This window comes from Pocillopora verrucosa, chromosome 9 (assembly GCF_036669915.1).
Source record: "Pocillopora verrucosa isolate sample1 chromosome 9, ASM3666991v2, whole genome shotgun sequence".
NCBI classification, from domain to species: domain Eukaryota; kingdom Metazoa; phylum Cnidaria; class Anthozoa; order Scleractinia; family Pocilloporidae; genus Pocillopora; species Pocillopora verrucosa.
In genome coordinates this window covers 1,286,373-1,302,853 of record NC_089320.1, presented here as the reverse complement: position 1 = coordinate 1,302,853, position 16,481 = coordinate 1,286,373, and the positions used below count along the sequence as shown (strand labels likewise).

At 37.1% G+C, this 16,481-nt stretch overlaps 2 protein-coding genes across 3 annotated transcripts; both read right to left on the bottom strand.

The window, feature by feature from the left end:
* Positions 1-298: 298 nt before the first annotated feature.
* Positions 299-2,471, bottom strand: LOC136283601 (uncharacterized). Of its 2 annotated transcripts, XM_066172684.1 has the most exons (6): positions 2,369-2,471; positions 2,240-2,263; positions 1,810-1,986; positions 1,277-1,330; positions 645-836; positions 299-421 (listed from the first exon to the last, which is right to left on the bottom strand). In XM_066172684.1, exons 1-5 carry the CDS (start codon positions 2,445-2,447, stop codon positions 649-651), a joined length of 522 nt encoding a protein of 173 aa, XP_066028781.1. In that variant the 5' UTR covers positions 2,448-2,471; the 3' UTR covers positions 299-421; positions 645-648. The 2 variants fall into 2 exon arrangements, with proteins under 2 accessions (XP_066028781.1, XP_066028782.1); XM_066172685.1 differs by lacking the exon at positions 2,240-2,263 and having other exon boundaries at positions 2,369-2,468.
* A 3,908-nt stretch (positions 2,472-6,379) lies between these two features.
* Positions 6,380-15,426, bottom strand: LOC131799733 (ATP-binding cassette sub-family C member 4-like). The gene is made up of 8 exons (XM_059117432.2): positions 15,327-15,426; positions 15,197-15,248; positions 11,863-12,435; positions 11,268-11,647; positions 9,471-10,852; positions 8,438-9,011; positions 7,699-7,835; positions 6,380-7,571 (listed from the first exon to the last, which is right to left on the bottom strand). The coding sequence occupies exons 3-8, from the start codon at positions 12,418-12,420 to the stop codon at positions 6,694-6,696; spliced, it is 3,909 nt and encodes a 1,302-aa protein (XP_058973415.2). The 5' UTR covers positions 12,421-12,435; positions 15,197-15,248; positions 15,327-15,426; the 3' UTR covers positions 6,380-6,693.
* Between the last annotated feature and the right edge of the window lie 1,055 nt (positions 15,427-16,481).

Below are 16,481 nucleotides of genomic sequence, written 5' to 3'. Positions count from 1 at the left end.
ATCAGGTATCACAATGTTTAATCATACATGACCTTAGGGGTCTTTGAAAAACTGGTTTTATTTTCTTTCATTCATGTTGTTTTACGTGGTTGTTGTAGACAAACAAATGCCACTAAAGGTTGAAACCGCAGGAAAGTAGGGATAAAGCGTGCTGATAAACGTTTAGGACAAGATGAAAAAATTCAAATCATTTATGTCAGAATTTAGTCAATTGCGATGTGGATTGTGTAGCTTGCGGTTTGCAGCAGACAAATAAATAAATGAATAAAATGAAAGTAAAAAACAAAGAGACCAAGGATGTCAACTGAGCCAAAAAAAAAATTTATTTAACGCTTTTAAATCTACATTTTCAGCTATGACTCTAAAGCAACTTTCTTAATCTTGCGTGAGTCTTGGTCCAGTCTAATCATTTTCGCCTAACCTGAAATAGAAAAAATAAAATGAGGAAGTGTCCTTCCTAAAGTTACTTTAGCGAATAATGAGGCCAGTTGAGACAAGCATACTTATCTATGGCATGTTATAAGTAGTAGAGAGACAACTCAACAAGGACTAGTACATGCATTTCTTGATTGAAAAATGTTTTCGATTTTCTGCGCGATTGCAAGCTTGTAGCAATCTTTAATCGATATTTGTGAAAGACTCACCATTTTAATGACCTCTGGAGTAGTATGGGTAGCGGTAGGCGTAGCGGTAGCCGTATCCCTTTCCTTTTTTGGGGTAGTAACCCTTTCGGAACCGATATTTACGGTAGCCTTTACTGTAACTTTTCCTAGGTTTTTTTTGGTAGAGTCCTTTACGGTATTTGCGGTAGCCTTTTCCTTTCCCATACAAATAACCTAAAATAATTACAAAATTAAATACTTTGAACCATTAATATTAAACGATGGATTATCGAACATAAAAATCACATAATCAGACAGAAGGCCCACTCATGAAAATTTCTCTCCAAATTTAACAAGATAATTTATCTGTTTCAAGATGCGAACACTTTCCGAGAGAGAATCTCGAGGAAAACTGCGAGCTTCTAAGAACAGATAACGTTCAAGGACAAATGTAGGAGCACATTCTCCCGTAAAATAGGGGCTTTGTAATTATTATCCTTCAAACATTTTGCAGCGCGCGCCGGATGTTTTCTTTTGACCGTTCTCTAGTACGATTTTATGAACAAACACATATTTCCCATCTTCTGTTACAGCTATAAAATGCTATATTTTCATGGCTCATAAATCAAGATGTAAGATCAAGATAAAAGATCAAGATATGTGGATAGCTTTACCATATTTCTTGCTTGACTTTCTTGGCACCGGTCTTGGATCCTCAGAAACTTCATCTGATGGAACAAAAAATAACAACATCTGTTTATAAAGTACGGTTTACTCCATTGATAATTATGTCATCTTTTCGAAAGTAATTGATCTCTGTTTCCAAAAGAAGTAAATCGCCCGGTAATCCCTATTAGAAGGCAAATTCAGACATTATATGGATCCTTTCAGTATAATCAGTGTAGCAAGCAGTATTCTTTTCCTTGATTCTTGTTTGCGATTGAAATAAAAACCTTGCGAGAGTTGAACTTTTTTTCCTTCCCGTGATGAATTTAATACCAACTTTCAATTGTTCTCAACGAAAACCTGCTTTAAAAAATCTTGGTTAATGCGGAATATTACCAGGACTCCTAAACAGTTCTTTCACGAGGGCAATGGTTAGAAATATTCCAAACTTTCCCCATTGACATTATAACTTGGATCTCATCTCCGAAGCGGAGACAGAACTCGGTTTTCTTGTTAACTAAATTTACTGATCAACTCTTACATGTCTCTTCGTCTTCATCGTTCATTTCTTCTAATTCCTCTGCATCCCTTTCGTTTTCTTCATCTCTTAACTCGTCAAATGCTTCATTTTCATTCTCCGGTTCCTCATCATTCTCTCCGTCAAATTTATCAGAGGCAGTCTCGAAGTCTTCTTCATTCAGATCTTCAACTTCTTGGGCTATTTAGGAAGAAAAGAGAAGGCAAAAGATTAAAGGTGAAAATCAAAGTAGAATACGCTGGTTTTCATTTGTATGCAACCAGACCGGTAATTTAGTGGAGAGAATCTCGGTACTAAGGGACTCAGAGTTGCTTTCTTATCCACGTTCGTAAGAACTGTATTGAAGATAATTCTTATAGGTATTCTTATCTTTTCTGGTAAAAATATTTTTTATCATGCTTCAAAAAGTAACTAAGTAGCTTCTTAAAGTGACCTGTATCCTCACTCAGAGGAGCATCTGGGTAAGGAAAAAAGAGTTCTTAGTAAAGGTACACCATTGAATGGGTGGAAAAAGGAATGGTCTGAGAAAAATAATCATGCTCTCATAATTTTGATCCAATACCTTCCCGCTTTTCTGCCAGGTTAGAGGCTGTACAGGCTCCAAGAAGGAAACAGGTGATCAACAAAAGTTTAATCTGCATGGCTGAAGCCGTTTAACTCCGGGCAGACAATGGCTCTGGTGATACCCTCATCGTTCCATTTATGGGTTTCACAGAGATGCCAATATTGTAGAGCCAAAACTCAATACGTAACATTGCATACTTTGCATGAAATTTACTAGGAGAGGATCAAAAATAGGTAAATAAAAGTAGTATTTTACGATGCAATAGATGACAAGACAAAGGCATGGAGGTTTCGAGAATATGTTTCTTCAAGCACTCTTAATAGTCTAAGGCTAAAAATAGAGAGGTTGACCTTGAAGTTAGTGCGCACGGTAGACATTAAACTGCATCAAGAACAATTTTACGGAACAACACTAGAAGAGAAGAAGCCTTGGAGATCGCAATAAAAAAGTTGTGATACAAAATATCCCTGCTTTCGTTTTGACTATTTTGAAATGTCAGCCAAAAATCGAACTTCTAAATAAAGGACAGTTATATTTAGAGTTACGAATACGCCGATTTGATGCTATACGGTTGGGCAATTTTCTCGTCCGATATTTCTAATATTTTATTCCTGCGTAAATATGATAATAGGGTCTCACTGATTAGGATCTCGATGAAATGACCTTCTACTAAATATTGCAATTACCCAGCTCTTTTCTTAGGGTTGAGCATGTAGTCAGGGCGAATGGCTAACAGTCAACAGGAGAAACAAAAACGATTCTACGGAAAAAGACTATTATACGGGAGTCTTAATAAGTAAAATAATCACATAAATTATAGAGTTTTGATCGGAGAGGAAGCTTTTTTGGGGTACCATTATCAAAATATCAGACAAAATTGAACTTTCATAATTCTGAAAATTGTATTTAGAATTCAATCTGTCAAATTGATGTTATAAAGTTCAGCAATTTTCTCGTCTAATATTTTTGATTTCATGTCCTGAGTAGTTTTAATTACAAAGCTTCACCGAATAGTACTTCGGTGAAAATGACCTGCTGCTTGGATATTGCAGTCATAACATCAAAATTTGAACTCCTCCCCAATCAAAAAGAGTAAAACTGTTGTCACTCAGTTTTAATAAGAGAATCGTTTAAAGAGCAACGTCTAAAAGAGCTACTGAATGAGTTTTAGTGCTTGACAACAACGTAAGGAGCAAACAAATTAGTGGGAACCAAGTGCGTAAAGTTATATCTAATACTAGATTAGTACGTAGGTCTATATTGAATGCATGTAACGATATTTCTGTTTAACACTGCTGTGTTAGAATATCAACAATGAAAATTATCAGACGAGCATGGAAATCTTTCTTTATACATACACAAAAGGAAGTTTTAACTTTTCTGACTAAGATGATGTTAAGGAGCCAGGTCTACAATTAATGACGGAAACCAAGTGGTCTAGCTGGAGAGTAGTTATCATCGATCACCGACGAAAAGGAATATCCAAATAAAGTACCGGTCAGTACGGTTTCCAGGAACCGACAAGATTTTCCAAAATTATCCATTAAGTTGTCATTCACTTTGAGAGTGTTCAATATTTACTTAAGTCTGACTCTGGGGAATTTTTCTGATTATAAAATCTCAGAACTGAAAACTTTCATTTCTCACGATTTTCTGTCATTGGATTGGTAGTAGTATTTTCTCGAAACTTTCAATTCGCAGCACCACTCCGAGATTTTCTACAAAGAACAGTCAATAAAGGCATATCGCCCATGTTATCACACCTCCACTGTGCTGCGGAATTAAAGTTTCCTTTGTACATAAACTGAGCCAAGAACCGTACCATGATAGCAATTGGGAGAATGCAGGTAGCTGAGCGTGAAGCTTTATATCCGTCCAGAACTTTTAATGCCAATGACGATGACAACAATGACAATATTTTAATTCACACGATTAAGGTACAAGGAGAAAAAAAGAAAAAAAAAGGAAACTACAGAAAAACGAAATTGATAGAGATTATATAACTATATGTACAATTTTTGAATCAGTATGCAACAACCAACGTAGCAAAGCTTTCCAGTTGGCTGCTGTTTATTTAAAAGTAAAGAAAGGAACGCAGGAATAATAATTAAACTACTTAACAAGGCAAGAAGTGTTATGAAAACGAAATGGCGATATTACATTAAGATTACTTACATAGATATGAATACAAAGTGACTTTTAGTCGGGAATTCAGAACTGTGACTGATATTTGAGGGCATGATTTTTATAACGCTTTTTAAAATCATTAATAGAGAGCCGTTTCCAGTTTGTTGGTACCGTTTCCCATGATTTAGAGGCTATATATACAAAGGTAAATTTGACTGTGTTGAATCTTACTTTTGGTCGATGAAAACACCCTTGGAGGCGTATCTGGCGTTATACTTGTGCAGGCTAGAAACTGTTCTGAATGAATCATAAAACAGGAAAGGAATACTGGAATACTTGTTCAATATCTTATGTGCGAGTAGGCACGTACTCAGTTTAACAATATTATCGAATTTAAGAATATCAAGAAGCCTATAGAAAACTTGAGATGACTCTCCACTTTCTCGCTTTCTTTTCTCTATTTCAGGTTTGGCGAAAATGATTAGACTGGACCAAGAATCACGCAAGATTAAGAACTGCTTTAAAGTCATAGCTGAAACTGTAGCTTTAAAAGCGTTTTATAAAATTTTGGGGGTTCAGTTGACATCCTTGTTCTCTCTTTTTTATTTTATTTTATTTAACTATGTATTCATCTTCTGCAAACCGCAAGCTATACAATTCACATCGCAATTGACTAAATTCTGACCTAAATGATTCGAATTTTTTCATCTTTTCCAAAACGTTTAGTAGCATGCTCTATCACAACCTTCTTGCGGTTTCAACCTTTAGTGGCGTTCATCTGTCAAACAACAACTGCATAATACAACATGAATAAAAGAAAATAATACCAGTTTTCCAAAAACCACTAAAGTCATATATGACTAAATATTGTGATACCAGATCGCAAAATAAGATAAGAAATCCTCAGTCGATACGTGTATCGATACGATAGTGATTTTCATCATGGTTAAATTTAAGCCCTGATATGTTATACAAGTTCTTCACTCCAAGGAATAAGGTAGGATAAAGCGGCGCCTGAATATAAAGATCGTATTAATCGGCATCTTTTTGTGTAAGTGCATCACTCATCGGTTTATGGAGCATCACTCAAAGGTTTATGTAGCACTACTCTGGCACTCGTTTAACAATAAAATACCGTCGCAGTTTTTGACAGTGTTTAAACGGTGAGCGATAATGATAACAGGTGAATAAAGGTGCTGAGTTTCTAGAAAAATTGTGGTGCTGCGTCTGTGAGGAGTATAACGAGATCATTTGGTTTTGTCAACTAAGTTGATGATGTAAACTGATAACCGTTTCAAAATTTGGCATTTGGGGCTCACGATTTAACGTGAACCCCCAAAATAAAAATAATAATAATAAAAAAAACATTTCTTAATTTGTTTGCGTAACATTTGCTGTTTTTGGGTGTTTTTAGCTGTTTACACCTAATTTGAACATGATTTGTACTATAAACCTCCGTATATTAGCAGTTCAATTTTGTTCATCTTGTTAAATTCCTGATGAGGTCTGTGTGATCAGACGAAACCGGTCGAATAATAAATTTGGCTCGTGCAGTATACGCCAATGCTGACTTATATTTACTCGATGATCCTTAGAGCGCGGTTGATTCTAAAGTTGGTGATCAAATATTTTTTGAGTGCATTTGCAACTTGTTAAAGAATAAAACAAGAGTCCTAGTGACATACACAGAAAGGTACCTTAGGATGGTTGACCAGGTTGTGGTTCTCAACAACGGATCCGTCTCAGGAAAAGGCACTTACAGCGAATTGAAAGAAAGGGGAGTAATTATTGATTCTATAATAGATGCTAGTAGTGCCATGGTCCCTCTATCTTGCAAGTGCTCGATCCACATATCGGAAGTGACTAGATAGTTAATATATCATGACCCTTTTTATTTTCATCATTTGATAATTTTACCTACATGTTCTATGAAAGACTTTCCCTCGATTTCAACCTAACGTTCCTTTCATTTCTCAGTCTACAACAATATAACTATGATTGGAAGAAGAATGTAATAGATTTCCAAAGGTTAATCAACAATATATGAATACATATTACGGTACATAAATTTAAAAAAATCAACATTAAATCCATTTTTGTTCTCCATTAAATACTTTGGCGTTGGTCAGTCAGGTTACTTAAGGCTTTTGAAGGCCTTGTTGGATTATAACTGCGATTGAAAATAAAGATTGTATTCATAACCCTTTCTGAGATCCAATGAGTTCATCAAAGGTGCCCTGAGCAGCAATCTGGCCTTCTCTTAACAATAAGATACCGTCACAGTTACTAACAGTGCCTAAACGATGAGCAATAATAATAACCGTTGAGTTTTTCAATTTCTCGTGCACAGTTGACCAGATGGTTTTCTCTGTATTTGGATCCACGTGCGCCGTTGGCTCATCCAAAATAACGATCTTACTTCGCTTAAGCAAAGTGCGAGCCAAGCATATTAATTGTCGCTCACCAGTACTCAAGTTTTCGCCTCCCTCAAAAAGTTGGTGATCAAGTTGACCGTCTAGATTTTCGACCAAACTGGTGAGTTTCACCTCTTTGATAGCACTCCAAAGTTCATCATCTGAGTACTCCTCTAAGGGATCCAAGTTTTTCCTGAACGATCCACTGAAGAGAACAGGGGATTGGCCGAGGACAGAGATACATTTCCGCGATTCCTGAAGTTGAACACCTGTTATGCATACACCATCGATGAATATCTCCCCTTCGGCCTCAGGCATGCGTAGGAGAGCTGATATAATGGACGACTTCCCGTCTCCCGTCCGACCTACGATTCCCAACTTGTTCCTAGGCTGGATTTCAAAAGTTAAATTTTTTAGTACTACCGGTCCACCTGGATAGTACCTCATGTAAACATTTTTAAAACTGACATGACCATCATATGGCCAGTGTTTTGGAGGAAGTGTTTTGATGGTGTATCCAGGTTCTGAGTCGAGGCGCGTGTACTCCAGGACTCGCTCCACAGACGTCATAAGGTTCTCAGCATCAGCATATCGTCTAACAGCCATTTGGGAGATTTTTGCCGTGTCAATAACATAGGCAAGCGCCAGACCAGCCAAAGCTGAGATAAATAGAAAGATTAATGGATCAAAACAATAATAATAATAATGATCATGTTTATAGATAGCTAAATTAATAGATAAACTTTGTCAGTATTATCAGTTCTGTAGAATTTTCGTGATTGATACCTGGGTTTTGAGAAGCTAAAACAGAAGCAAAAGCCACTGCAGTTGTTAATACTGCACAAAGTACGTCAGCACGGAAACCAAGCCACCGATTACCGGCTACCACCATGGAAAACGCGCGATTGTGTAAATCTTGATGCCTGTAAGTTATAGAAGCAAACAGATAAGCAAACTAGAAAAACAACAAAATGAGACAAGAGTAATTATGTTAAATTATGAGTAAATATTGTTACTCTATGACATTTATGGACGTTTATAAAGCTTCACCGTTAGCTCCCTGCATTTTCGCATTTGCTATCATGATACGGTTCAGGGCTCAGTTATGTACAAAGGAAAATTTAAATCCGTAGTACGATGAAGCTATGATAATATGAGCGATATTCCTTTATTCACGGTTTCAGGTAGAAAATCTCCGAGTGGTGCTAAAAGTTACGAGAAAACGCCACCGACGATGCGTGAAAGAAAATCGTGAGAAGTGACAGCTTTCAGAGATTTTTTATTCTGTAAAACTCTCCAGAGTCAGAATTAAATAAACATTGAACACTCTGTAAGCGAATGAGAACTTTTCATAAGTTTGGAAAGTCTTCTTGGTTCCTGGGAACCGTATTAACCGGTTCTTGTTTTGGATATTCCTTTTCGCAGGCGATCGATGATACTTATTTTCCAGCTTAAGGACTCAGTTTCCGTCATCAGCTGTAGCTATAAAGCATCAAATTTAATTGCTTCATGCAATCATACTCACCTATAAAACTCTCCAATGAAATCGTTTTCTCTTTTTCGACTGCGGATTGTATCTAAGCCGATCATGGTTTCTGAAAAGTGCGATAATACGGGACTTCGACAAATAGCCTCGAGCCTCTTGAGCTCACGGGAAGTCTTCAAGTAATACCACGTTAAGCACAGAAAAATGACCACGGCTGAAAACGAAACAATGGAGAGCCAAATATTCGTAAACAAGGGTAGCAGCATGGCTGTGGATATAAACAAAAAATACTGGATGGCTGATAGAAACGTCCTGGGAAGTAACTCGTCCATGCAACCAATGTCTTTGGAACATCTGTTTAATATACGTCCCGCAGGATTAGTGTCGAAAAATAACACTGGGGCTTTCAGCAAACAGGTAACGAGCCGGCTGTGCAAGTTTTGAGATGATCTGAGGGAGACACTGAAGAATATGACGGCACGGATCATGGCCATAGCGAAAGCACCGAACACTAGAGCAGCGTAAGTACTCAGTGCTGAGAATGACTGTTGTTCCGATGCAGGTTGAATAGTAGTGAACCAAGAAAGCCAGACGTCGGGTAAAACAAGAAGAGCTAATAAATGAATAAAAAAAATTATTCGCCTTCCAGAACAAAAATGATGACGACTTATTATAGAAATGTCATTTATTCAGAGTTGTGGACAAATGGCGTTATTTACGTGAAAGCTATGAGCGTTTAAGTATGCATGTATACTCCAGGTGATCTGGAAAAGTTTCAAATCACTCAAAGAATATGTATTACTAAGCTTCACGCGTGATGGAGACATCAAAGATGGCATAAGTAGTGCGCAGAACCACTTGATTTGCTTGCTAGTTTAAATTCTCGTAAAGTTGCTAATCAAAAAAGGATTTATTATCATCATCATAAACAAGATCATCACCAAAATCCACTTATCGTTAATGATAGCTGTTTTTCTTTTTCTAATATCGTTCAGTGTTCTTTTCTACGTGATCATTTTTCTTGTTCTAGGTTAAAATTATCATGGGAAGTTACCTGGTATATTTCTCTTACCTTGCGTCATAAGAAAAAGAAGAAGTAAAAGAATCATGAAAAATGGATGCATCCCGGCTCTAAAATAATTCCAATATAAGGAAGAGGAGATATCCCCAGTTGCTGTATCTTCATGGGATACAGGCAAAGGCTTATCGAATTGGCCTCGGTTTGCGTTATGACGTAAGTTAGATTCTTTATTAGGAGTGGTGGTCTTTTTTTCCATGGCACTACTAGCATCTATTATAGAATCAATAATTACTCCCCTTTCTTTCAATTCGCTGTAAGTGCCTTTTCCTGAGACGGATCCGTTGTTGAGAACCACAACCTGGTCAACCATCCTAAGGTACCTTTCTGTATATGTCACTAGTACTCTTGTTTTATTCTTTAACAAGTTGCAAATGCACTCAAAAAATATGTGATCACCAACTTTAGAATCAACCGCGCTCAAAGGATCATCGAGTAAATATAAGTCAGCATTGGCGTATACTGCACGAGCCAAATTAACGCGAGCCTTCTGGCCGCCACTCAGCACGACACCGTGTTCTCCAACAAATACGAGGTCACCATTTGGAAATCTTCCTATGTCGTTAGTTAGCGTGCAAGCTTGAATCACCCTGTTGTATTTTGTTTCATCGAAAGGCTTCCCAAACAAAACATTTTCTCGGAGTGTTCCAGAGAACACCCAGGCAGTTTGAGAGACATAAGCCACATTTCCGGAGTAGGTTATGTTCCCACTGGATGCAACGACTTCTCTTGCAATGGCAGCTAGGAGTGTAGATTTTCCGCTCCCCACCTCACCAGTAACGACTGTTAGACTCTTCTCCGGGATCTCAAAATTGACATCGTGGAGGATATATGGCCCATCCAGTTCATCAACTTTACACCAAAGACCTTCAATTAATAACTTTCCTGAAGAGGTTTGAGTAGATTCAGTTCTATAGTTACGAATGGTATCGTTTTCAACAGAAAAGTATTTATCAAAGTCTTGATTTTCGGATTTTATTTCTTCACTCTTATCTTCTGCTTTTAAGGGGCCTCGAACATAAAGCTCTGGGAAGTTGTTTTTAGGTCCTTGAACACGATCTTGGTGGCCAGGAGGCTTCTCAGTGGATTCCAAGCCCATTGAAGGGATATTTTTCAGCAAAAGAAAGTTTCTGATTCTTTTTAAAGATATCCACAACTCAAACACTGAGGTAATAGCATAAGAGAATCGTGTGATGGTAATTCGAAGTGTGTTAATGAAAGCCAGAAGCATAAACGCCGTGGTAGGTGAAATTAAATGGCCATCGAGGCTGAGAGCTAAGACAGATAGAAACGTAGCTATAGCCCCTGCAGTAAACGGCAGACATTCCACAATTGATAACAGAGCTCCCTTCTTTAGGATGATCCAGATCTCCTTCCTGAAGGACATAAACAGGAATTCTCTTCTACTGGCACCTCATAGTGTAAATCAGTTATCGAAAGTGAACGCATTACTAAACCATGGTAGCTAAACTAGAGCATCAATCTTATTTTCATGACAATAAATTCAAAGTCATGAAAATGAAATCTGGTGGTTTTTTGGTTTGGTAATTCCATTACTCAGTTGAATGACTGGTCAGTCTGACGATTAGTAAGGCAGAAGGTCGATCAGATGTACATGTATTTTAATGATAAGCGAACTTTATTCTTGTTCTTTTAGAAGGAAGGACAACTTCCCTTCTTTGAGGAATATACCAAACCAATCATTACTTATTTGTAATTTTCACAGTGCTATTATTTTACATTATATTCTTTTTGCATCTTAATGCAATTTCGCGGAATGTCCTCACCTACCTTCTTACTTCTTGAATCTTATCCTTATGGCTGTTCTCCAAGGCGTTAGCCTTAAGTGCGCGAATGCCTGATATCAGTTCAATCATCATTGATATGCGATGATCGGACACAGTGGCTGTTTCCTGCCGCAGCTGAGCACACAGGGATGAGATAATCATGACAAATGGAATCACCGCCACAAGGTAGAAAACTCCCATTATTGCTTCCCAACTGATGAGGTAAAACAATAAGGAAATCACAGCTGTGATTTCGAGTATTGTGAAGGTTGAAAGGAATATCCATCTGGGTGCCAATTCAATTCTTTCAACGTCAGTTGAAACTAAGTCGATAACGTTTCCACTTGTCACTTTTCGAAGCGTCTGTTTACTGACCAACGGTATCTGAAAAGGATGATCACTTCTTGTTAGAAGTTGAGATGGATCGAGATAAAGACAGAAAGACAAACGGACAAACATCTGCCGCTTAACTGATTGACCGATTGACTAATCGACTAACCGACTGATTGACTGACTCAATAACCAAAGAAATGCATAAATAGATGGGTTAATGTCTTACCGATTAATTACAAGCTTCGTTTGCTGTCTAAATGACTAACCTTAAGGTATATAAGACCCTTAATAGCACTGCTGAGTCGCATTCCTAGAAGATCTAACTGGTACCCAGTATAGTGAATACAGGCGTTAGCTAAGCCGCTTAATGCTAGCAGGAAAGAGCATCCATAGGCTAAAGAGTAGTCTCTCTCAGAGGAACGGAGCAAATGAAGGAGCAAACCGAGGAATAATGGCTGTAAAACACGACATACTGACTCCAAGAGCACAAAACATGTCAGGAAGGAAATCTTCCTTAAAGACGTGGTCCTGACGATGCACTTCCAGAGGCTGGGTTGTACTTTACATTCTTTATTCTTGTTGAGTTCATTTACGTGTTTGTTCCATTCCTTCTGAAGGCTCTCTGTCAGATCTCTGGCCTTGTCTTCTTCGTGAAGAGGCAGTATGTCAGAGTGTGCCAAGGGTCTCTCGTTCCCCATTCTAAATATGCCGTTCATCCACCAAAAGGATAATAATGATAACCAACTTGCAGATGTTGCAGGATGGACAGAGCTTGTGGTATCCACATCACTTGACAGTCTTTTGTAGCTAGCTTTTTCCAACATCCTGAATTTTAATAGCTAAATAAGACAACGAGAAGCATTAAATACATGAGGTATAGAGTAGCAAGAAGACACAGCCTGATACATCGATTACTAGTTTAATAACAAGGTTGCTACTTAAATGAATTATGAGGTAACGCTACCGATTTCCTTTTTTACTTCGAATGGATCTGAAAACGAAAACAAAACGGAAAGCATCGATAGATGTGCTTGATAAATTTGCCTATCCTGGCTGATACCCTCCCGAACATTTTAATAATAGATTCGCCTCTCCTTAACTGTTTTTCTTCTAAGTTTGACAATTGTTGCTGCACGAAAGTGAACCTCTGTAATAGAAATATTTTGCAGAATAGACCTTTCTTGCAGATATGTTCTATTACTTAGCTCCCTCCCGATGGTCTTAGAAATTTCCGGCTTTAAACTTTGGTAGATCTCCGAGACCTCACCCTTAAAATGTCAAGCTAAGCGAGTTTTTTTATTATTTCTTTACGAAACTTTAAGCAATATTTACCTATTTGTGCTGTCTTCGGAATATCGATTTGCTCTCACAGAGCGAGAGTGTTGCGCTCTGGGATAATTATATCACATAGCTTAAACACTTCATGCAATTAATATTTAACTGTTGAAAAAAAATTTTCAGGTTAAATTTCGCTTCCTAGCAACAGCTTTAGTGAAGGTCATGAAACTGGTGAACAGCTATTCGAACAGATGGGATGGAATCATTCTCTCCAAAAAAAAAAAAAAAAAAGATTACCCTTCTAGCGGTCAAATTCTTTCCTTATAACCATGAGTCTTAATTAAAAAGAAAAGAGTTTGAACTCAGCCCTAAGGTTCTGGGAACAATAACAATGACATGCTATGAAGATTTTAGCAAGTAATGCAGGTTAAAAACAATGTTATGGTCGTGGAAGACCTCTCTAGGTCTGCCATGCCTCCACAGAGGTCTGTGGGTCATCCGAAAATAAATCGATATTGTGCCATTGATAGTAAATTTCTATGATGCAATCGTTAATAACACCAAACACATAGAAAACAAATGACATGCATAACAAAGCAATTAGATTTAAGGCAAATAAGGATTAAATCTGTATTATTTTTATTCAATGTTTCAGTATTGGATGGCACAATGCTTCACAAAAAAAATTAAAAAGTTAAATCGAATTTGCTTGTTTTGACTCTGCTAACTTAATCATTTCATATTCAAACACGTCTATTTACCCACAAGCAGAAATTAATTATGATTTTATGAATAAAAATGAGACATAAAATATTGTTTATACAATAAAATTTCAGTTTTAAGGCAAAAGTCAGTAAAAAAATATATGATTGGCGAAGTTAAGGCTTATCTGTTAATATGGAGGTGAAGAATAAAATAATGAATTGTTTGAATTTGCCAAACAACCTTGCCGGTGTTCTTATAATTTTAAAGAGGAAAAAAAAGGCATGATGATCATGAAAAACACTATGAGTGAGGTTACCTGTAAACGATATCGCTAGATTCACATTGTCATATCAGCTTAAAAAAATAAATTAAAAATAAAATAAATAAAAGAAGCAACGGGCCTGTCATTAAAATAGAGTCTATGTCCAATACGATGGGAAATATTTCGAGTAAAATTTCTTGAAATAGATTAACAGTCCTTGATAAAAGCATGTTGTACGAAAAAGAAAGGCTCCCTTTACTTCATAACAGTATAGTGTCCCTTACACCTACTCACATTTGGAAAAATATTTACCCGGGAGGTGTGTTTTAGTAGCAGCCCAATGTCATTTAAGCCTTAGGTGAGCAGCCTCAATGTGATCTAAGCCTTTAGTAAGCAGCCCTAATGTCATCTAAGCCAGATAGCTTCAAAAAAGGGTAAACGAGGAATGACAACTTCTTCCTTACATTCACCACTCTACTATGAAAGAGAGGTTTCCTTTTTCAGCATCATAGTTTCTTTCTTCTTCTGTTTATCATTTTGTAAATGAAACAGTTACCACAGAGCACCATACGCTATTTTAAAATTGAAATGAGATGCCATCGGTGGCAGATTGTAACGAAGCAACCGAAATATTATATTAAACCCCAAAATAGTCATAATGGTGATGGCACTGAATGTGTGGAGATAAATATCTTTTGAAATCCAGAATGTGAATTGAAATTGCTCGATTTGTGTCATTTATTTAGAATAAAGTTGGATTTCTTTAAGCGACAACCAGATGCTTTATAACTACTCGTATTTACTCTACATTTCAAAGCTGTTATTCTCATTTTGAACAATGTTTACGCTACCGGCATAAAAAGAAAAAAATGGTTCTCGACACGTTTTCCATTGAGAGCATTTCGTTTGCGACGTAGATATCACAAGTTTTTCCTCGTAAAGGAGACTGAAAAAGTGTGTTTTATCCGACAAAGAAAATGTCTTTCTTTGATTGATCTCAAAGCTAATAATGTTAAAATTGTTAGAAGTAAAAATAATATTTGCCAACCTTGGCTTTAATCTCCTCAAATTTGCAATATAAAACTGTTTTCTTTGAGTTATGTTCTTTGTGATTTGACACTTTTAGGCTCCACAACTTAGCCATGATGTTAATAACATGTTTTTAAAACGTCTAAGGTCAAGCGTGAACAAACAAGTGTTCCCGAATTCCCACTATATAAGTTATTAGCTAAAATGTGATAAAATGTAAGGAACTAATCATATCAGCGGCAAGAAGAGCAGTCGAAATAGGAGTAGCTATTTGGTGATGTGGAGTTTAGTTGCCATTTATTTATGGTTTATAGCTCTGCTTTTACCTTAATGACTCATCAGATTACCCTCTTAAATCTTCAGGGTATCCACTGATTTCTAAAGTTAGAGAAAGAAAATTTACAAGCAAGAACTCAATCATAATACTACAGCGATAACACTTTTAGCAATATCTACCTTATGAAAGGATGAGACGGGTACTGTGCTGTAACTTGGGAATATTACCTGGCTACTAAACAAATGGTTCATACGGCGGCGTGCGTTGATCGAGATGTGAAGCGCTTGGGAAGTTTGGAGAGCACGAAAAATGCGTAGGAGTTGCTCGAGGCGTAGCCAAGAGCAACTCTAGCTTCTTGAGTGTTCTCCAAACTTCCCGAGTGCTTCATATCTCGATGAACGCACAATTGACGTATGAACCAATTGTTTTATAACATTTGCAACCCGATGGTTTAAATGTTATAAAAGGGCTAATTTTCTCTCTCTGCTACACTTCAGCGCGTTGATAATTTTGTTTCAGGAAAACATTTCGCTACGTTGTAAACGATCTTGTCTTAGATTGGTCAAAAAACTGACAGGTGAATTCATACGTGTAAATGAACTTTATTTTCTGATTGAATACAAAATTCTCTTATCCAAAAGAAACACAAAGATGCTGTTTCATTGGCTACTTTACAACAGGCCACATCCTAGCTTCGTGTGACAGAAAGTTGGACACAAATCTAGGAAAGCATCGCAAGGTTCCACCAAAGAATATTTCAAATATACTTTTATGGTATAAAAGCTGGCTCGCAACTTTCCATGTTTAGCTTAAATTGCCGCCGAAATCTTAACCAGTTTTTTAATAGTAAAATCCCAAAGTAAAAAATTGCTAAGAAAATATTTTTTTGCTCAAGGGATTTTTTTGCTGATGTCATGAGCGTGCACAATAGGAATATGAAGCACGCTTACGCAATTTAATTTCATTAGACAAATTTACTAGCTATGTCACAATGCAATTTATAACATAGCTTGTAAATTTGTCCACTCAAATTCAATTGCGCGAGCGTGCTTCATATTCCTATTGTGCGCGCTCAGCAAACAAATCCCTCGAGAAAAAAATTTCCATCGGGTTGAAAATGTTATAAAACAATTGGTTCATACGTCATCTATGCGTTCATCGAGATATGAAGCACTTGGGAGGTTTGGAGAGCACTCAACAAGCTAGAGTTGCTCTCGGCTACGCCTCGAGCAACTGTTATGCATCTTTCGTGCTCTCGAAACTTCCCGCGTGCTTCATATCTTGATGAACGCACGCTGACGTATGAACCAATTGTTAAATGACTGATGATCGTT

Bases quoted from the DNA above. Each gene is read 5' to 3' on its own strand.
- LOC136283601 (XM_066172684.1), bottom strand. From the start codon at position 2,447: ATGCAGATTAAACTTTTGTTGATCACCTGTTTCCTTCTTGGAGCCTGT. The intron at 2,264-2,368 runs GTATTGGATCAA...TTCCTTACCCAG, and splicing joins CCTGGCAGAAAAGCGGGAAG to ATGCTCCTCTGAGTGAGGAT. The intron at 837-1,276 runs GTAAAGCTATCC...TAATTATTTTAG, and splicing joins AAAGTCAAGCAAGAAATATG to GTTATTTGTATGGGAAAGGA.
- LOC131799733 (XM_059117432.2), bottom strand. From the start codon at position 12,420: ATGTTGGAAAAAGCTAGCTACAAAAGACTGTCAAGTGATGTGGATACC. The intron at 9,012-9,470 runs GTAAGAGAAATA...TTCATTTATTAG, and splicing joins TCTTTTTCTTATGACGCAAG to CTCTTCTTGTTTTACCCGAC. The intron at 7,836-8,437 runs GTGAGTATGATT...TATAACTTACAG, and splicing joins TTCATTGGAGAGTTTTATAG to GCATCAAGATTTACACAATC.